This window comes from Cinclus cinclus, chromosome 8, assembly GCF_963662255.1.
Source record: "Cinclus cinclus chromosome 8, bCinCin1.1, whole genome shotgun sequence".
In the NCBI taxonomy this organism is placed as follows: Eukaryota; Metazoa; Chordata; class Aves; order Passeriformes; family Cinclidae; genus Cinclus; species Cinclus cinclus.
In genome coordinates, this window is record NC_085053.1 from 21274901 (window position 1) to 21295704 (window position 20804).

The 20804-nt window shown below is 60.7% G+C and overlaps 1 protein-coding gene across 1 annotated transcript; it reads right to left on the minus strand.

Moving 5' to 3' along the window:
• Positions 1-19983, minus strand: PTCH2 (patched 2). Its single transcript, XM_062497005.1, is given in 25 exon segments — positions 1-405; positions 558-803; positions 1207-1306; positions 1558-1700; positions 1826-1963; positions 2502-2785; positions 3233-3413; positions 3500-3642; positions 3890-4202; positions 4287-4692; positions 4798-4916; positions 4996-5121; positions 5208-5300; positions 5402-5557; positions 5637-5768; positions 5997-6144; positions 6424-6545; positions 6639-6834; positions 8837-8928; positions 9172-9241; positions 9359-9548; positions 19227-19471; positions 19673-19785; positions 19787-19911; positions 19914-19983. Coding segments are annotated over 25 exon segments (4356 nt in total).
• Between the last annotated feature and the right edge of the window lie 821 nt (positions 19984-20804).

Below are 20804 nucleotides of genomic sequence, written 5' to 3' on the forward strand. Positions count from 1 at the left end.
CTAGCGCCGGGCACCTGCCCCGTGGTGTCCCATGTTCTGCATCTCGAAGGTGTTAGGCACAGTGGTGCCGCTGGTGCTGGGTTCATCCAGGCAGTCCCGCTCGCTGCTGGTGAAGCCCTCAGGGCTGAAGTTGGGGTAGGAGCCAGGCAGTGTGGGGTGCAGGGCCACTGTCACTGACGCGGTGGCTGTGACGGTGGTGTAGCTGCCGGCAGGACCCTGCAGGTGGGTGCTGTAGGTAGGCAGGACTGTGGAGGGGCCTGGCCGGGTGCCCGGTGGGCCGGGCTGCAGGTGCTCTTGGGGCAGTGTGGTGCACGGCTCCCCGAAGGACAGGGGGGCTGCAGGCTGAGGGCCAGAAGCCTCTTTCTTCCCCTGAACCTCCAGGCTGTCCTTGTAGGGCTTCAGTACCTGGAGGGGGAACATGAAGCATGAGGGTCCCCAGCCATATTGAGCATCCCTCTGGCAACACCACCAGCCCCCATCCCCCAGCTCTATCCATGACCCTCTCCCCCTAGGGATGCAGGGGAGTTGGCAATGCCACAACGGGCAGAGACACTCACAGTGATGCGGGGGAAGCTGGGGTCCTTGCCAGCCTCCAGTAGGATGTGTGCTGGGGCAGGCGGCACAATGAAGGGTCCCTGTGGGCTGCCTGGCCCCACACTCTCCGTGTAGTGCTCCATGTCAGAGGGCTCAGGGAAGGTGGCAGGCCAGGCTGGAGCACACCGGATGTACAGTCCCCCAGGGCCCAGACACGGGGGTACCGACTCTGGTGGGGGTAGGCAGGGGCCATTATCCACCAGGGATGCCTGGGGAGAGAAGACAGGTCAGGTGGGCCAGGGACAGAGGAGTATGGAGAACTAGGGAGCATGGGTTGATGCAAGGATGAGATTGTGGGGGGTACCAGGTGAAGCAAGGATGGGATCAAATGAGTCAGGGAGGGATGGGGGAAGTTGAGCATGGAATGAAGCAGGAACGAGGTCAGGTAGTTACGGGGCAAGTAGGATATGGGTCAGAGAAAGGATGAGGTAAAAGAGGGATGGTACAGGGCAAGGGATAGACTGAGGTGGGTTCGAGATGAGGCTGGGGCTGGACAAGGCAAAGATGGATAAAAGGTGAAAGGTGGGCAAGGAGAGAGGCAGTGGGGGATGGAGAGACGTGGGTACAGGGCTGGGGAGGACAAGGGAGAGGTGAGATGGAGTGGTCTTCTACCTCAGGGGGTGGCCCGATGACAGAGAGCAGGACGGGCAGCAGCACCAGCCCGTTGAGCAGCCCCAGCAGCGTCAGGATGGTCAGCACCGCAAAGAAATACCTGAGGGGGCCATAGGTACATGGGGTAAGCAGGCAGAGCCATCATGAACCTGTCCCATCCCAAACATGGCTTTCCATGCCACACCTCCAGGCTCTGTCATGTCTCCAAAGCCTTTAGACAAGATGAAATGGCAGTCCCCAGCTGCCCTACATCCCCATCACCAGACAGGTGGGCTGCCACACCCACCAGCCCCCATCGCCAAAGCTCTTGTAGGGCAGCAAGTGGCTGGTTTACCCTTCTTCAGTGCTCACCTCATGATGAAATCAAACTCAGAGCCAGCCAGCATGAGGACACCCAGGAGGGTGGAGACAGCACCATCCATCACAGGAGCAAAAGTATGCTCCAGTGCTGCGGCTGAGCGCACGTTCCTGCTCCCCGCAGCTGTCAGAAAGCCCTGAGTGGGAGGGAAATGTCATGTGGGGCTGTCCCCATGCGCCACCCATGATGGGCCACCCATCAGCACATCACCAAGGGGGTGAGGGTGCCAAAGAGTGGGAACTGGGATCAGCCTGTGCTCACCAGGGCCACGTGGACAGTAAACTCCACACCGATGCCCACCGAGGCAATGAGGATGACCACAGGGATGGCGCTCAGCTTGATGCCCATCAGCCCCATGATGCCAAACAATTCCACAGCCATCATGGCCAGGATGGAGACCTGGAGGGTGGTGGGGTTAGTGTGAGATGGCTTTGACCAGCTGTCCCCTCTCCCTGGCAAGCCTGATCCTACTCCATATAGGGCAGCGTCACCTCACCGTCCCTTTTCCCTCTATTTGGGATGTCCCTCTGTCCATCTTCTGGGGGTAGTAGTAGCTGTCACGCTACTCTACGTGGATGTCATTAAACCCCTGCCCACCACACACATTCCTTTCATAACAGGTTCCCTGATCCCTCCATGTGGGACCCCCACCAACTGCCACCTCCATATGGGTGTTCCCATCACACTCTTCCTCATGGATGTATCCAGGGTCCCCTTTTCTCTTCATCAGTGATATAACTGATCCCTTCATATGGGAGTCCCCCACCCACTGCCACCCTCATATGGGCATTCCTTCCCCCCAGGGTGCCCCTGGCCACTCCATCACCGAATTCCCATGAAGCAGGTACCCAGGGCCACTCAGCAGGATGGGAGAAAGGCTGAATGCCTCTGACCCCACCCATCAGGACCATTCCCATGCGTCAGGGTGCGTACTCACGATGATGCCGGCAGTCCAGGGATTGAGCAGCAGCAAGGCACAGACAAGGAAGGTGCAGGCCAGCAGGATGCTGATGGCCAGCAGGAACCAGTGCCGCAGGCCGATGTACTGCTCCCAGAAGAGGAAGGGGTAGCCGCTGGGGTAGCTCAGCACGCCGTGGCGCTGGGCAGCCTCCCGGCAGATGGCTCGTACGCTCTCAATCGCCTCCACAAAGTCAGATGTGCGACGCAGCCCACTCAGGTAGAAAGGGAACTGGGCAAACTCCAGTGGCTGGGCTGCTGGGACTGGTGAGGAGATCGTGGGAAGTATGAGCATATGTGCAGCATGGGTGTACAGGCAGCACAAGAGCACTACAGTCACATCAGCCTGAGTGCAGCCTGATGCCTGGCTGGGCACCACAGCTCTGGGGAGTGTGTAGGGAACAGACTGGGGTCAAGGCGGGGGGGCAGGGCATGCCTCTGCCTGTAAGATTTTTGCGCGTTAGTGCAAGCAAGATGCTGATGGGCTGGAGCACAAATGTTGCTAAATCCACAGGGAATGCACAGTGCGGTGCTCAGGGTGTGGGGTGCAGGAGGATGAGGGTTAAGCATGGGGAAGCAAGGAGGTTTACCAGATGGGGTAAGGAACATGGAGGGTTTCCCTTCAGGGCAAAAACGTGTGGTGAGTGGGGTATTCTGCAGGAGGATGTCAGGGGCAGGGGGGGCCCTGGGGAGACCACGATGCTCACTCACTTCGCAGGTTTTCGCCCGTGGTGTCATACTTGTCATGAATCCACTCGGGAGGTGGGGGGTAGAAGTTAGCCTGGGAGGCAGCAAAGCCCAGGGGATCGTTGCTGGCCCACACTGTCAGGCAGATGTAGAAGGTGTCAGGGGGGATGATGCCATTCTCGTCCACCAGTCGTCGCGTGGTCAGCTACAGGAGAGATCAGGAGCTAGCATGAGCTGGGCAGCTGGGGCAGACATCCCCAGCCCAGTCAGCCCAGCCCTGTCACCACCCACCTGATTGAAGTTGAAGGGGTCCTTCTTGTTGCCAGTCTGGATGAGGAGTTTGTACGCCAGTGCCCCATCCTCGGAGCCATTGCGGTAGCTGTCATGGGTGATGCGCCCAGCCTGCCAGTCCCTGTCAAAGGTGGCCTGGAGTCCTGGGGATGAAGAATGGGAGATGGTGTGTTCCTGGGGACACACCATCCCACACCACACCAGGGAGTGTGGTGCCAGAGGGATGGGCACACAGGAAACCCAAGGTGCAACTTCCAGTGCTGGGCACCTTGAGACCACCCTCCCCAGGGTACTGCACACAAGGGAAGGTGTTCCCATGAAGGGGAGCATGCAGGCTAGGGAGAGGACTGTCAGGCTGGGGAGGTTATGGAGAAGAGGCATGTCCCTCACCTCGCAGCCAGTCCTGGAAGTAATGGAGCCACATTTTTGGCAGGTCACGGTTGCCCTCCCGCACCACGTATTTGACAGTGCTGAAGGCCTGGTGCAGGCTCAGCAGGGCAGCCTGGGCACCCGGGTAGTGGAAGCCACCCTTAGTGACAATGAACATGTTGTAGAAGGAGAAGTATTTGAACTGGGCTGAGATGAAGGCGTGTGCCTTGGTGTCCCGTGGCACGATGTCTGTCAGGTAGAGGCCATCATGTACCATGGTGGTGCCATAGAGGCTCAGCCCCAGCAGTGCCAGGAACAGCACCACCACTACCACCTGTGGGAACAACGGGGGGGTGAGGAAGAGTCCTGTGCCACCCCCCCACTTTGAGTGGCACCACCAGGGCTGCCCCCACCTCACCTTGGTCCGGGTGCGCAGAAGGAGTGGGGCATACTTCTCCCGGGCGAAATCAGCAAGGCTCCAGCGGCAGAAGGGCAGGGGAACACATTCCCGCCCACCCTTGGCCTCATCCAGCTGGGACAGCAGATCCCGGGTGGAGCTCGATGGGGCGAAGACCTGCGAGCCCAAGGGGTCAGTGTGGGGCAAGAGGACGGCAGGTGAGGTGCACACCTGGGAGGTAGGTGGCAGGACAGTGACAATGTGGTGGCCCGAGGGGTCACACCGGGTGAAGGCTTGCACGGTGGTGGTGATCTGGGTGCTGGTGGCCACGCCAGGAGGCCCATAAGGAGACGGGTGGCAGGCATGGTTGTCGTTGGCGTCAGCAAGCTCTTGGGGCTGTATCTGGATGACCCGTGAGGAGCAAGGGCTGTGTGGAGAGAGTGAAGTAGAAGAGAGAGAAGGATGAGATATTTAGTCACTTCTTTAGGGAACTGTGGGGTCAGACCCATCCCAACCAGCCCAGTGCTGGTACCTGTAGAAGCAGCAGAGGATGTCGAGCCGGCGTTTCTCCCGGCGGTGCAGGTCCAGGCTCAGGATAGCAGGGAAAACAAAGAGCACCATGGCGAAGTTGAACACAACGACCACTGCAGCCTGCAGGTATTGGGGGACACACGTCAGAGCAGGGTCTGACCATCCATTCCAATCCCCTGGAAAGGGACCATGGCCCTACCTGGAGGGAGAAGGCGCGCAGGGCAGGGATGGGCACCAGGGCTGCCATGAAGAAGGCGATCATATTGCTGACAGAGGTGAGAGCCACACTGGTCCCTGTGCGCTTCAGACACTCACCTGTCCGCTCCTGCAGGGACAGAGAAGGGGTGATGAGAGGGACCACAGGGAGGCAGGAGGAGGCTGAGAAGCCTCTGGTCAGTGCTCAGTGCTCACCTTGAAGGGGATGTGCTGGCTGGTCTCAGTGAAGGCATGAGCTAAGAGGAACATGTCATCGACCCCAATGCCGAGGGCCAGGAAGGGAAGGACCTGCCATAGAGGAGTTAGTGTCAGCAGAGGGACACGGCCACTACTTGAGAGGGGACGCAGCCACCCACATCACAGTACCCAGCTCTTCCCCCAGCACATACCTGGGTGGTGGCTGCATTGAAGGAGATGCCCAGCAGTGAGCAAAGCCCCAGGCCAGAGGCAACGGAGAGAGCCACGAGCAGGACCCCAGCCAGGCCCACAGCCCCTTGGGACTTGGAACAGTCCCACCGCAGCATGGTGACACAGGCATAGGCCAGCTGGAAGAGCACAGTGGGTCAGCAGGGACTGGGGGAAGATGGAGGGATGGCAGAGGACAGAAAGAAGGGGCACACGTACCATGAGGAGGTAGCCCCCAGCCACCCGGATGACGCTGACGTCAGAGAAGGACTTCATGATGTCATTGAGCGTGGTAGTGGAGAAAGCATGGACACTCTGTGTGGCGTTGGAAGGAATGGAGTCCTGTGCCAGCTGCCAGAGGTGCATCCCATTAGAGGAGTCAGGACCCCCTGCTCTACAGCACACCCACCCCAGAGCCGTTCAGGCTGTCAGCATCACCACTGACAGCCCCTAGGTACCCACTGGACCAAAAGAGAGTAGAGCCAGGACCCATGGCCAAATGAAAACCTGAGCACAGAGGGATGCCATGCACAGGCATCCCCTGCCCAACCCCATGTGGGGGCTGTTCCCGGTGCTCACCTCCACGAATTTCCTCTGCCAGGCCTCCAGGATGGCTCCTGCCTTCTCCTCGCTCCAGCTGATATCATGGATCTCATAATCATCCTTGAAGTGCTCATAGAGCTGCCGGGGGCTCATGAGGAGGAACATGGTCTGCAGGGCCTCGGCACTGGGGAACAGGCACGCATCTCGCTGGGACCGGCTGCAGCACCCCAGGATGCAGGAATGGGTCCATCCCGCACCCCACAGCACCCATCCCTACCACAGACAGCCAGGAGAGGACCCAGGCATCCCGCCTCCTTGCTCTGCCTTGCTCCAAAGCACTGCCTTGCTCACTGGCCCAAAATACTTGCCAGCCTCTGCTGGCAACAGTCCCACAGCCCCTCCTCCCGCTGGGGCAGGTATCCTGCCCTGTGCCTGGGGATGCCCACACCACAGAAACTCTTACCGTAGCAGCTTGCCCTGGGAGTCTTTGGTCGTGCCACCTAAAATCAGCTCCTGCTGCCAGCGCATGAACTTCCTGGAGAAGCCGTGGCAGCCCCCCGAGAGTTCGGCCGGGATGTCGGGGCTCTGTGGATGGAGGGGAGGTGTCAGGACTGTGGGGAAGGCAAGAGAGCAGTAAGCCCCCATATCCAATCCTGGTCCTCATGGACTGTGACCCACCTGCTGGCTCTGCTTGTTGGGGGCACTGGGGGGACACTGGGGGTCCTGGGGGTCCAGGCAGGGCCGCTCCATGTAAGCCTGTCCCACCTCTGCCTTGTCTAGCAGCTCTTTGAAGCCTTCCAGGGATGTGAATTGCCCCAGCTCCTCCATCAGCTGCAGAGGGTCCAGGTTGCTCCACTGGATGTCCGGGCGGCCCCTGGGCAGAGAGCAGCACTGAGGTTATGGGGGATGCCACCAAAACCCGCATGCAGTAACACCACCCCCAACAACCATCTACCCCAGGGGTGCTGCAGATGCCCTCAAAGGCAAGATATGAGGATGCAGACGAGCAGCATCAGTCTCCAGCACATGCCTTACCCCCTCCCGGGCTGCCTGCGGAATCCCCCGTGCCCTCTGCGCCACAGCGGGCCATGCCCTGAGTCAAGTAGCGTGCCTGATCCTGTTAGTCCGGGACAAAGCGGGGGGGAGACGGCCCTGCTGCCTGGCCCTGCTTTGTGTGAGCAGTCAGGCTGATTACTGCCCGTGGGCTAACATCTTGATAGAGGAGAGTAAGGCAGGCAAGAGCTCCCGGCATCCCTTACAGCCCTTCCTGCCGTTTTCCCCTGAGCTGAAGAGTTTGGGGCTCAGAAGAGGTCCTGGGGGCTCAGCACAATACTGGGAGCTGGACGTGGAGTAGGTTCTTGGGGGTCCAGCAGGACCGCATGGGACTTGGGTACCCAGGAAAAGGGTTTTTCCCATTGCCTGCAGATGCTCTGCTCCCTCCACCCCAGCCTGGGGAGCTGGGGGCCAGCCTCCAGCATCACTCAGCTTCTTTCTTAAGACAGAAAGGACACATAAAAAAAAGCCAATAACCCAGCCCAGTGCTCCAAAGAGGGGAAGAAAAAGCCCCGAGCAAGTGTGGGCTCTGGGGAAACACAGCCTAATAATTCATGAAGGCTGGCTGGGCCAGAGCCGGCCGCTCGAGATTCCCACATACCAACCGGAGCTGCTGCTGCTTCCAAAGAGAGCCCCTTTTATCTGCTTTCGCTTGCTTCACTGAGCCAGGGCAAATCCTTTTGTCTTTCCATAGATTGCTCCTCTTTGTTCTCCCAGCTCCCGCCCCGCTCACCCTTCGGCGTTAAAAAGGGGGACGAGTCCCCATGGGCTGGCCGGCACTCAGCCGGGGTGCCTGCCCGGGCACCCGTTCACTCCGCTGCGAGGAGAGAGGAGTCCCATCGCTGCTCCGGTGCCACCCTGCCTGCCACGTACCTCAGTCCCAGAATGCTGCCCAAGCCGGCAGGCAATGCCACCAGCATCCCATTTGGCACAGCCACCCCAGCCCCACTTGCTCCTGCTCTCGGCAGTTCCCCAGCCTGGGATGGGGAGAACCTGAGGTCTTAGGGGGGGCAAAACCAGCCCCCTAGTCCTGGCTAGGGATGCTGCCGCCCCTTCCCCCTCCTCCCATCCGCAGCAGCCTGAATAAAGCCACTATTTCATCTATTTGGCAAGGGGCAGCTTTCAGAGCAGCATTAGCATGAGAAAGCACGGGGCTGCGTTTGCTGACAATGCACAAGCCGCCCCAGCTCTCCCGGACAAACACACGCGTAAACAGAAGGAATGTGGGGGAGGCTCCCCCAGCCCAGCCCTGGTCCCCAGCCCCACCACTGCGGTGTGAGGAGCTGGCTGGGAGTCACTCGCCACCCAGCCCAGGGACTGTGCTCTCCGTGCCCCTGGGCGTAGCTCAGGAATGTGGGTGCCCCTCGCAACTGCGGCACCCAGCGCTGCCGGGAGCAGCAGCCTCAGGGACCTGCCTGCAGCACAGCCACTGTCCCATCCCCATATCCCCATCCCTGGCTGGTGGGAGAGCATGGCATGACTGGGATGGGATGGGATGGGATGGGATGGGATGGGATGGGATGGGATGGGCAGTTCCTGCCTGCGGGCTGCAGCCCCCCTGCAGCGGTGCAGCCCTACCTGTGCCACCAAGATGAGGCAGGGGAGGACAGGGACCTGTCCCCAGAGTGCTGACCAGGGGGTCAGCAATGGTGGTGGGACCAACCTAGGGCTGAGCAGAACAAGCCGCAGCAGCACCAAGGCACCTTGGAGCAGGCAGTGCCAAGCTGCAAAGGGAGGTCAAGCACAGGCCCTCAGCAGCATCCCAGCTCCTGTTCCCACCCATGGCCCCCCACAGCCCAGGACAGCTCCCCACACACACTCACGGGAGATAGGCTGAGCCTCCCTGCAGCTTGGAGCCTTCCCAGAAGCAGTCCAGCGGTGTCAGGATCACACAGGGGAACAGCTTCTCTATCATCTGCAGGAGGAGATGTGAGGGGTCAGCAGGGATGGGTCAGACCTCCAGAGTCTCCTCCCACCTTGCTGGGCTTCCCAAACTTGCACCTTCCCACATTCAGCCAGCAGTGCCTTCACCGCGCCTGGGGCTCACAAGCCCTGTCCCCACCACAGCCTGCCCACTGCTATTCTTTGATGGACTGATCCCGTGGGTCAACAGCCACCCTTGGGGGGCTCCAGGGGGCCATCCATGACCAGCACTTACCCTCTCGATCATGCCGTTCTCAATGATGGGGACGCCCGACTTGTAGCAGATCTTGTTCAAATCCCACGATCTGGAAAGGCAGAAGGAGGAGCTGAAAATGGGCATATCCTACAGGGGACATGGCAAAGGGTAGACAGATGTGCAGGGCATGGCGGGGTTCCCGTCCCCCATCTGGAGCCGGACTCACTTTCCGTACAGTGAGACTTGAACCTTGCTGGCGGCCAAGGCCGCCTCGAGGTGGAGCTGCAGGGCCTCCTGCGTCAGGATGTTATCGCCATCCTTCTTCGGGGTCTGGATCAACATCTGGGACGTGTAGACAGACTCCTCGCCCAACTTCTCCTTGGTGTAGCGCAGCTCCTGGCTCACCCGGCTGCCCGCTGTGGACGGGACCATGATGTGCCTGTCAGTGTCAGGGCAGGTAGAGCTCCCATCCCACCAATTTTCCCTGCCCATCAGGATGCCCAGGGAATAGGATGGGCAGAATCAAGGCTGTGCAGCATCACATGGAGCCCAGCATCACATGGAGCCATGTTCATTCACAGGGAATTCTTGGTGCGGACTTCCCCAGTTGCTGCATTCTCATCCAAGAGATCCAAACAGGGACCACCTCAGGACACACTGGACCAGGCATCCCCTTTCCCACCAACATTGCACCCAGCCCCAAAGCAGCTTGTTGGCTTTGCTTTCCCCAGAAAAAACCCACAGACACACAGTTGGTGAAGCAGAGCAGACCCAACCTGTCCACTTCCACCTGTGCACTGTGGTGGCTGTTGCAGATGCCCAAAACCAGCCCACAAAATAGGAAGTGAAACTGGGGGCACCAGCCCAGCCCCCCCACAGCCCCCCAAGGCAGGCAGAGAATGAGTGTAGGGAGAGGCAGGCACCCCAAAGTCCCTGCAGGTGTAGGCTGCCCAGGAGAGGTTTGGGGACAGGAGAGGGAGGTGGTGCTGGGGACATCACTCTTCCCCACCAAGGCTCTGGGATCTGTCCCTCTTTGACAGCAGGAGACCTCCGAGCACAGCAGGGCCAAGGTTTCCAGCTGAAGCCACTGACTTCATCTGTGGCTGCCTCAGCATGGAAAAGGAATTCCCCCTAGCCAACATGGCTGGGGCTGTGACCAAACCCTGCATGCTTTTTTGCCTGGCTGAGCACCATCCCAGAGACAGTTGCCCCCATGCCCTTTGAATGTGGGGCTCCCATCCCTCCTGGCATAGCAAAGGGGAGACAACACAGCCTAGAGGAGGGTGGGAAGTGGATCCTGAGACATCTCCCAAGAGCACCACTCCCTCCCGTGCTCCCAGACCCCTGTCCAGGGTGGGAGGGATGCTGTTGTGGCACATCTGGGGTGTAGCCCCCATCCCCGTGCCACCCACCGGGGTACCCCAGGATGCCCAGCGTGGGATGCTTCCCAAGGCAGTGCTGCTGGCAGGGGTGAGGCAAGCTCCTGCCCAGCCCCAAGAAAGTGGGGGGAGGTCACGATTCATCTGCACCAGGACGCTCCCTCAGCAAGAGGCGGGGGCCCCGGCGGGCCTGGCCCTCCGCCAGCACCGAGGAGGCCAGAGCGAGACCGCAAATAAGGAGCAGAATCTTCCCTTTTAATGACTTATTATATGGGTTGGTGTTTTGGTTTTGTTTTTTTTTTTTCCCCCTGCATTTTGGGAACGGGGAGGGCAAAGCATCTTTATTGTTCCTGGCTGGGCCAGGGAGCAGCTGGTGTCCATCAGATGCCAGTTGGGATAGAGGTTGTGCCAGGGACAGGGAGGGGGGGGGGGGACATGGCCACAGCTTTTGTGTGTGTGTCAGAGGGGATAGCAGCACCCAGGGCGAGGGGACGAGGACACAGGGAGGGTGGGTGCCGGAGATGGGGGGAAGCAGAATGCCCATCCCGTTCCCAGCAGGCTGGGAGGTCGGGCAGGAGGTGCGCCAAGCTGCTCTGATCTCAGCCATGCCACCCACGCCGAACTCGGGCGGGAGGTGGGACAGGGGTGCCCGACAGCGCTGCTGCTCCCGGGGGATACATCCTGCTACGCCCTGCCCTGCCGGCATCTCCGCCCAGCACGGCTGCGGGAGGAGCCACACATCTGCAAGCATGGAGTGGGGGCGAGCCCCCCGAAAAATTAAAGAGAGAGAAAAAAAAAAAGGGGGGGGGGGGCCGAAAAGAAAGAGAAAATAAAAAGCCGTCCCTTGTAATTAGTGTTAATTTGGAACAGGGCACTGCGAGCCGTCAGCAAGCTTCAAAGGCCGTGAGGAAGCCTCAAATTCCAACACCCTAATTAACCAAAGAGCAACATGAAAAGACAAGGCAGCGCACACAGGGCTGCCAAGGACACTTCAAACGGGCGTGCGCCCGCCGGCCGGCCAGCCCGGGAGCGGGGCAAGACGCCCCACGCAGCCCCCCGGCCCGGGAAGAGGCTGGGGGGGCACCCCGATACCAACAATGAGCACGTTAATGAGGAACTGTATGTAAATTCTTGTTTTGTTTTGGATGTTGTTGTTGTTGTGTTGGTTTTTTGTTGTTGGGGTTTTTTTTATTCCAATTAACAAAGGGAGCCCTTGGCTTTTTCATGCAAAGAGCTCTCTGGTTCCAATCAGGCGTCCGGTCCTGCTTACTAACAGTCTGCTCTGCTCCCCGGCAGGGTTTGGCTTCACTGCCCCGGACTCCCCCAGCACCCTCCAAAAATCCCACAGCGGGACTTGGGGGCAGGACAGTCCCCGGAGGCAGGAGCATCCGCACTGGGGCTGGGCATTGCACCCTGGAACCACCGCCTGGGGGTTTCACTCTGGGGTAGCTGTGGGGTGCAGGTTCAGAGCAGTTCCAGCTGGACGGTGGATCGGGACCCTACACCCACTTGCGCTCCAAACACCTGGAGTGCAGAGCAGGCTCCTGCCATGCCCAAGCAGCGAGAGTGGATGCCAAGGATGGCACAGGGACCCTGGCAGCAACTGTGGCTGCGTGTGCGGCTGCCTCCCATCCGCGGGCCATGCCGGGGGAGCCCTCCCCGTAATTACAGCATCCGCCACAAAATTATAGGGCAGGGCTGGAGCCTCCCTGCCCCCTTCCCGGCCACCCTGCCTGAGCCATTCCCCTGCCACTGCTCCCCAAACCCTCCTGGCACAGGACCCACAGCCACAGCACTGCAGCCAGTTCACCCTCACATAGCGGGACCAACTTGCACCCTCAGCTGCTCCAGCCAAGACAGAGCCTCAGCCCCTGTGCTGTCCCCCTGCCCTGGAAGGGGTCTGATCCCAGCTCATTCCACATCTCCCCAGAGCTAGCCAGAACCTCCGAGACTCATCTTAGAGGGTTTGGGGTCAGATGAAGCCATGCCAGGTCCTGCTGCCCACAGTGCAGTTGCAAAGCTCCCCCAGCCCGGGTCTGGCCCCTTTGCAGCCAAGCCCTGGTTGTGACAGCAAGGGGACCTCCCACCATGCTTTACCAGGCCAGGAGGTGAACAAACCCCATGGTGCCCCATCTCCAAGCACCCAAGGGTGGGGGGGCAGCAGGCTGAGTGTGCCAGGGCAGTGTGTCTGGGTGGCACGGGGAGGCCAGTGGGTCGGGGCGAGCTGCCAGCCCCACACTGTGCCCTCCCTGTCTGGCAAGGATGAAGGTGAGGGAGGGATTTGGGAGGTGCTGGGAACCACAGAGAGGTACCAGTGTCTCCCCAGGAAACACATGCTGCAAAGACCACTCCATCCCATCAGCCTGGGCAGGGGCCACGGTCAACAGCACTGCCACCACACTGCAGATGGTACCCAAGCACTGCCAGCGTTGTCACTGGTTGGGTGGGACAGGATGGCAGGGAGGAAGCACTCCTGGGTACACAGTCTCACTCGGCCCCCAAAATCAGGCCCTCTCGTGAGTGATTAGTGTAATGGGACTAAGGGATGTGGCAACAAATGTTGTGGAGTCCCAGATTTGGCAGGGCCCACTCGCAAGGGACTTGATGAGCAGCCCCTTTCTACAGCACAACATCCCCATGCTAGGGTTGGAAACCACCACAAAGGCACAGCTGGGAGTGGGGCAAGGTCAGGCTGAGATCTCCTGGGAAAAGCCATCCCTATGGGGAATTCCCTTTGCAGCACCCCCCTGCTACAAGAAGCACCCACAGGAGCAAACACTGACCGAGTGCATCCCGCTGGCAGAGATGCCTGCCCTGGGTGATGAGAGCCCAGGGGCTTCAGAGGGATGCCAGAACCATCCTGCAACTCAAGCACTATCCCGTATCCCGGTGGGAAGGGGTCCCGACGCACCGCCCCAAACATCCCTCGGCTGCAGCTTCCCCGTGCTGAGCGGCGTGCAAGCCGGAGGCCACCTTCAAAGTGTTGTGGGGCGGATTAGCTGGATTAGGGAGGCAGTGAAAGGACCCATGCTGCTCCGGAGGAAGTCTCGCCCAGGGCACACTGAAAGAGCCATTTTTACCTGTCCCGGCCGCTGCCGCCAACCTCGCCAAAAGCCCGGCGGCCCCATCCTGTCAAAACACGTCCTCCCGGCCCCATTCACCCCGCGGCTGGTCCCGGCAAGGGGGGCAGCTGCGTGGCAGATGGGTGCCCCCAGCAGCACGAAGGGATGGACGAGGGCTCTGCCCCAGCACTTCCAGCTAAATCCAGCCCCACTGAAGGGGCTCCCAACTAAGTCAAGAGGGGCGGCAGAAGACGGGGATGCCTTCAAAAAGCCAGCGGCGGAGGGGCTGAAAGGGCCCGTTTGGGGCCAGCTCCCCAGCCGCCGGCCCCGGCCGAACTCTTTTGTTTAACGGCAAAGCTAAATTAATGTCTTTATTACCCCAAATCGGAGGGCGGCGGTTCCCAGCACAGGGAGGGGGGCAGCCGAGAGCTCGCACCGCCCTGGCCAGCGCCGAGGGGACAGAGCGACCCCCGAAAAAGAGAGAGGGGAAAAAAAAAGGGGGGGGGGGGGGGGGAGAGGGGATTCAGTTGGGAACTATTCACCGCTAAGACTCCTGTCAGCATTGACATAAATTTCCACTGGTGTTGGCATTTAGGCATTTGCCATTTCCATATGTATAGGGCTGCCTGTACTAATTATGCTAATCACCCCCTCTGTTGGCTGCTGTGAAAAATGGCCACATTAGGCACTCCACTGCTTGCTAATGTCACTTAATGTGTGGTTGAAACATACATTCATCCCCCTCTGAATGGTGAAATTTTTCCACATTGCTGGCTTCATTCAGGCAAGAAATGAATTTTTTGAACTCAGACCACTTTTCCAGGCCCGAGGGAGAGGCAGATAATAAAACCCTCTTCTTGGGCCCTGGCTCTGCCCCCTCCCAGCCGCCAAATAACATTTAAAACACACAAAAAAGAGCCCCTTCCCTAAGTCTGTAGATATGTCCAAGTTTAAAAAAAAATAAAAAACACTTTCTAGGAAATACAAAATATGTATCAGTTGAAAAGCAAAGCAAAATTGATAGGGGCAGATAAGCCACAGCCATCTGTAAAGTCTTCCAGTCTCTTTAGGTTAATTAGCAAAATTTTCCAGCCCAAAAAAGCTGACCAAGCTGTCAAGGAAAGGAAAAGGAAGAGCAAGAGGTTTTGCATTCACCTCCCAAAGATAAATAAATAAAGGTGAACTGGGACCTCATCTTCTGGTGGGTGGGTGGGTGGCTACTGGGTGAGCCTCCTTCCCTCCTCTCAAGAAGAAAGGTTCTTTCAGAGACAGAGGGGGCTTTGGAGCAGAGAGGAGAGCCAGGAAGGCAGGTTTTTGGGATAACAGACTTCGGCATTTCAGGACAGCAACACCCCAGCTGCTCCTCACTCCTCCAAGCCCCCAAGGATGGGGGCAAAGTGTCCCCACAGATACCCAGACCCTGTAAACAGAGAGGACAGCATGGTCCTGAAGGAAAAACCCCACCAGGCCAGGCAAGACAGCCCTGGCACCCTGGGCTGTCCCTTTCCTTCCTGCAGAGCAATGTGTTGCCACACCCCAAGAGAAATGGGGACCCTCTTCCCCAGGACACCCATCTGGAGACAGAGTAGGGGCACAGCAGTCCAGGAGCCACCCCATAGGAGTGAAGCCAGCTCTGGGCAGATCCCAGCAGGCATCCTGCTGCCCCAGACCTGCGAACAAACTGCCATTAGAGCACCCCAACCTGTCAGCACCAGCCACACACAGCCCCCCACATTCACCCGCTCCTTTCTCAGCCCCTGCACAAACATCCCACCCCTAAAACCCACCCACCCAGCAAGGAGACCACCCACCTCTCTGTGTGCCCACCCAGGAACGGCTATGGCATCCCACTTGCCCCCACAGCTGCTGCCCCACACCCCTCCACAGGACCCACCCAGCACAGTGGGGACAGGAGCTGGGAAGAGGGGCCACACAGACAGTGGTGAGGGTGTTCAATCCCATCCTTGGCTTCCTGTTGGGGCCTTCCTATTCCCTATGCCCCTCTCTCTGCAAATACCATCAGCCAGCACCTCCTCTCCATCCTGCCCTGCCGTGGGGGGAGCTCCAGGCTGCATCCCAGTCCTGGGTGCCGAGGAAGTGATGTGCCAAGAACTGTTGCAGAGGTCAAGGAAGGACAGAAACCACTGCCAAGAGGGTTGGGGGTGTCTCAACTTTATGCCCCAAGATGAGAACGGGAGAAAATTCCCCTCACCCCCATAAGATGAATTCTATTTCATCCCACCAGCACACTGGGGGTGTCCATGACCCCTCCAGGAAGGGGACAGGGTCTTCTCCAGGGAGACTCAGCAGCTCTTTGAGAGCGCGACGGCTGTGCGGGGCGCTTGGCTGTTCCGGTTAGGAATTAACCCGGCCTTCCTTTGAACCAGCCCTCTGCACTATAAATCAGGCAGACCCATTCACCACCCAGGGCTCTGCCTGCCCAGAGCTCGCCTCCCCGGCCCCTTGGCCCTAAAGACGCCCTGGGAGAGCCAGGAACAGCTGCCAGGTGTCTAGAGGTAACTCAACACTCGCCGCTAGCCAGGATTTCAAAGCCTCTGAGTGGCTAATTGCTTCGGAGGAGCCTAATTGAACATTTCCACAGTCGAGTCCAATTTATGGGGTGACACAGCCTCCTTCCATCTCCCAAACAGGAATACAGGTCAAGCATAACCCCAGAACACCGCAAGAACCCCTCAGCCAGACCTCTGGCCCAAGGACATTCCCAGAATTGGGACAGGGGACCCTCTGCTGTCCCACAGTGGCCAGGGTCACAGCCAAGGCTCGGGAGGACATACCATCGGCATGGCCCGAATGGTGACCCCAGTCATGAGGCCAAAGCAGGGCTGCCCACCCTATTCCCCTGTTTGGGGAGGAGGGGGCTGGGACATCAGCACCATGCTCCCATGGGAAGCAGCACCCTTCCCTCCCCTGCTCACCAGGATCTCAGCTCCCAAAGAGCTGAGCCCAGCCTGCAGTGGGGAGGGCCTGGCACATCATCTCACTCTGCTGCAGCACTGGGACCTCACCTGGATGGGGCATTTTGTGGGCTGGAGCATCACCACCAGCATCCGTCAGCCTGGCTAGACAGATGATTGGGTGCAGTCACCAGAGGCTTCCTGGAACCTTAAACCACGCTGCCTCTGGGCTGGGACCCACTGGGATAGGATGATGGGCCTGGGATTCCCTGCACACATACCCTGACCCTTATACATCCTACAGCACTGCCTCAGGGCTGGGATGCACCACACTCCCACAGACATCTCCTCACAGAGCCACAGGAGGCAGGTCCCCAGCACCCTGGGGATCCCAAACACTTGGAATTAAGCTGATGGGATACCAACTTTGCCAGCCAAGGAGCAAGAACTGCGCTGCTTCAGCCTCGCTGTGGTATGAGGCTCATCGCACAGGACACACACTCCAGCCCTGCCACACATGTGGGAACGTGAGAAAGTAGCTGCTGAGAAAAATCCCAAAGCAGCTTCAAGTGCTCTGGATCCAACCACAGAGTCTGGGAAATTGTGTCCCACTCTCCAGGGGCATCCCAGGCCCTGCTGTTCCATAATAATGCCCATCCTCATACCAGCGGGATGGGGTGCAGTGATCAGGGCTGGGTATATGCGGGGAATACTTTGATCTCGGCAGAAAATGCAGAAGCTGAGGTTGGCAGTGAGGCAAGCACCTACAGATGGTTAGGGGGAAGGGAGGCAGTCCCACAGCTGATACATGTGACTGAAAGTGTCACCGCAAACCTTCCTTCCACATCCTGACCCCTACATGCCTGCCTGGGACCCCATGGGACTAAAGCCACCTCAGACACATCATCATTGGTGGTCGTAGGTTGTGCCAGCGCCTGAGGACACTAGGGCTGTGCCACCCAGGAGCAAGGCACAGAGGGGTCTGTCCTAAGTGCACACTCCAGGGGGAAGAGCCCTCCCAGGAAGGAGAAGGGTGGGCTCTGAGTAGCACCCTCGGCATCGCACACCGTACTCAGCCAGGCACCACAGATCCACAGCTCGGGCTGTACGCAGACCCCAGTGCACCCATTTCCCAGGAAGGGGCAGGACACCCCAGGTCAGACATGTTCCACCAAGTAAAAAAGATAAAATTAAATCCAACTCCTGACACCGAAGAAGATGGGAAGTCATGAGAAAGGGAAGGTTCCTGAGAGAGGCCCCCGGCACCCACATTACAACCAGACCGCAGTTTGGGGGAAATCCCCCAAGAGCAGCCGCAGTTGCTCCTGGCTGTGCCCGTGCGAGCAGGGAAGCACAGCGGGGCACAGGAAAAGCCGGGTTTCTGGGCGCTTCCAGCCGTCCCCAGGCTTGGCCCCTTCCCCATCCCGCTCTCCACCCTGATGTGCTGCAAGTCCCATTCCCCTTAACAGGAACAACCACAGCCGCTTTCCTGGCCACAGTTCTTCAAAACGCTGACTCCTTGCTACCCCAAAAGCACAATAAAAACCTCAATGGAGCCAGAGCCACGACCCAGAGTGAGGGAACCACGGAGGGAGCACGTCCCTGCTTCAGCAGCCACAGCTCAGGCGCTGGCTGGACCGGGAGGTATCACTGGATTTCTCTGCTACGTGTTGCAATGGAAGGGGGTGATGGAGACGAGATCTGGGGAGGGGGGACAAACATCCCTGGGGAGTAGGAAGCAGGTGGGAAAGCCGGGCATTCCTGGGCAGGGGTCCGCGCATGCATCTGTATGCAAGCAGCCAGGGAGCGCAGAGCTCTCCTTTTTTTAAAATTAAAAAAAAAAAAAAAAAAAAAAAAAAAAAAAAAAAAGGGGGTGGGAGAGCAAAGTTGCTTCTATTGTTGAACCAAATCCAAGAGTAGCTGAGGACCACACAGGGAGCGGGGCGTGGGGGAGGAGGCAGCGCTCCCGCACAAAGATGGCTGACACCCCTCCGCTGAGCAACATCTGCCCCTGCACAGCACCCCGCGGGGACCCCCGCTCGGGGGATCCCCCCGCCGCGCTCCGCGGCACGGACGAGGCTGCGATTCGGGGTGCTGCCCCCCCGGGGGCCCCCCGAAGCCGAAAGGAGGTGCGGGAAAAGCAAATCCCAGATCCGTGAAGCGGGGCTGAAGGGATCGGGGAGAGAAAATCCACGCCGGAGTTATTAATAACAAAGGAGGGGGATCAGCCGCTTCCACTCGGAAACGGGGATTCGCTCCCTCCTGACCCTGCCCGCGCTCCCGTTCCCCCCGGCCGGGGTCCTGGGCCGGGACTGGCGGCCCCGCGGCGCCGGCTCTGCTCCGGCGCAGGGCTGCGGCCGGCGCCGGGGGTTCTTCCCACCGGGAAGAGGGTGTCCGGCACCATCCCCCTCGCACGTGTCTGCACCTTCGCGCGGGGACCCCCGTCGGTACAGGCGTGGGGGTCCCTCTGCAGCCCTTCACCACGCACCCGCGCAAGGCGCAGCCCCAGCGGCCGCGCAGACGGGACCCCGGCTCGCGGGCACCCACGGCCCCGTCCTCCGCGGCCCCGGTGGCAGGACGCCCGGCAGCGGCATCCTCGTCTTCCTCCTCCCGCCCCGCTCCCGCGCTGTCACCTGCCTCCCGGCCGGCCCCGCACTCCGCACCGCGCGTGGGGGACAAAGCCGCGGTAGGGAGCGGGACCGTTCCCACGGGCGGCGAGCCCACAGGGCCGCGCTTACCTTCCACCCAGAGGTGCTCGATATCGGTCTCGATGGAGGCCACCCGTAGTCCCACGGCCAGCGCCCCGAACACCAGCAGCCCCACGAAGAGCACCTTCCCGCAGTGCCGCTGGATCCGGCAACCCAGGGCGAAGAGCAGCGCCTGAAAGCGGGCCCGCAGCCACAGCGGGGTCCTCCGGCCCACGGCCCTGCCCTGCGGAGGGGGCGAGGATCGGGTCAGCCCGGCAGAAGAGAGGGGAGAGCCTCTGCCCGGGGAAGGGGATCCGCAGCGGGGCGGGATGCCCGCGGCCGCCGCACTCGGCTGCGGAGCGGGATCGCGAGTGCCGGAGGTTCCCCGGGACACGGGGGAGGGGTCCCCGCACCCGCCCGGCCCGCCCCGGGCTCCTCCGCGCTCTCCGAACTCCCGTCCCCGGCCCGCAGCCCCCGCGAGAGCGGGCGATGCTCGCCCCTCACTCACCTCGGGCAGCGGCTTGCGGCGGGCTGCGCGGAGCGGCGGCGGCGGCGCGGCGCGGGGGGGCTCGGCCGGCATGGCGGGGCGGCTGGCGGGGCTGGGCACCCCCCGTTATGTGGGGCCGAGCGCGGCGGCGGCGGCCCCCATGCGCGCGGCGGGGCCGTGCCGGTGCCGGTGCGGATGGAGAGCAGTGTGTGCGCCGCCGGCCGCCCGCCGCGCCTCTAAAGGGGAGGCGGGGGCGGGGGGCGCCGGGGCCGCGCCGCCGCCGCCGCTCCCATTGGCCGCCGCCGCCGCGGCAGCGCCCATCGCCGCTGCTAAGCAACGGCGCGCCCGCCGCCGGCGGCCACACACCGCGTTCCCCCCCGCGCCGCACCGCACCGGCCCCGCCGCGGGGGGGAGCGCGGCGGCGGCACCGGGGCACGGCCCGCGCCCGGGGCTGCCCCACACCGCCGGCACCGCCAGCCCCCCCACAGACAGCCCCGGGGATGGGCATCCCCGCCGTGAGCGTCCCCAAGGGTGGGTACGCAGCCCCCTCGCCCTCTCCGCCATAGCTGTCCCCTCGAGGATGGGCACCCGCCTAAGTAAAGCATTCCCTACATCCTTCTTCCACAGCGACACCGCAAAGAGTAGGCTGCCCCCCGGAGATACCCCAAGGGATGGGCATGCCTCCTAAGGGTGTCCCGGAAGCAGGGTGTTGTGCGCACAGCCTCTCCTCCAGGACGGCTCCCTCCAGCTCTTCCCCAGCCACCCTCCTTGGTCCAGGCATTCCCCCTGTGCTGGGCAGACACCTCCCCCGCCCCCCCCACCCCCCACCCCTAGAGCCACCTCAAGGGCCAAGTATCCCTTCCAGGGTCAGGCTTCTTCTCACAGCTGTTTCCCAAGAGATAGGCAACCCTCCTAAAGGCTGGATATCCCACTGTGGCCACCCCCCAAGGACTTGGCAGCCTCCTTATAGCCATATCAGGGGGTAGGCAGTGCTATCCCAGAGTCTGTTCATCTCTCTAACAGCCATCCCAAAGGATGGGCATCTCTTCTTCAAGGCCCAGGTAGCCTCCCCCAAAGGACCAGGCATCCCAGTTAATACCTTTTCCCAAGAAAATTCACCTCTCCTCTCCCTGCAAAAGCAG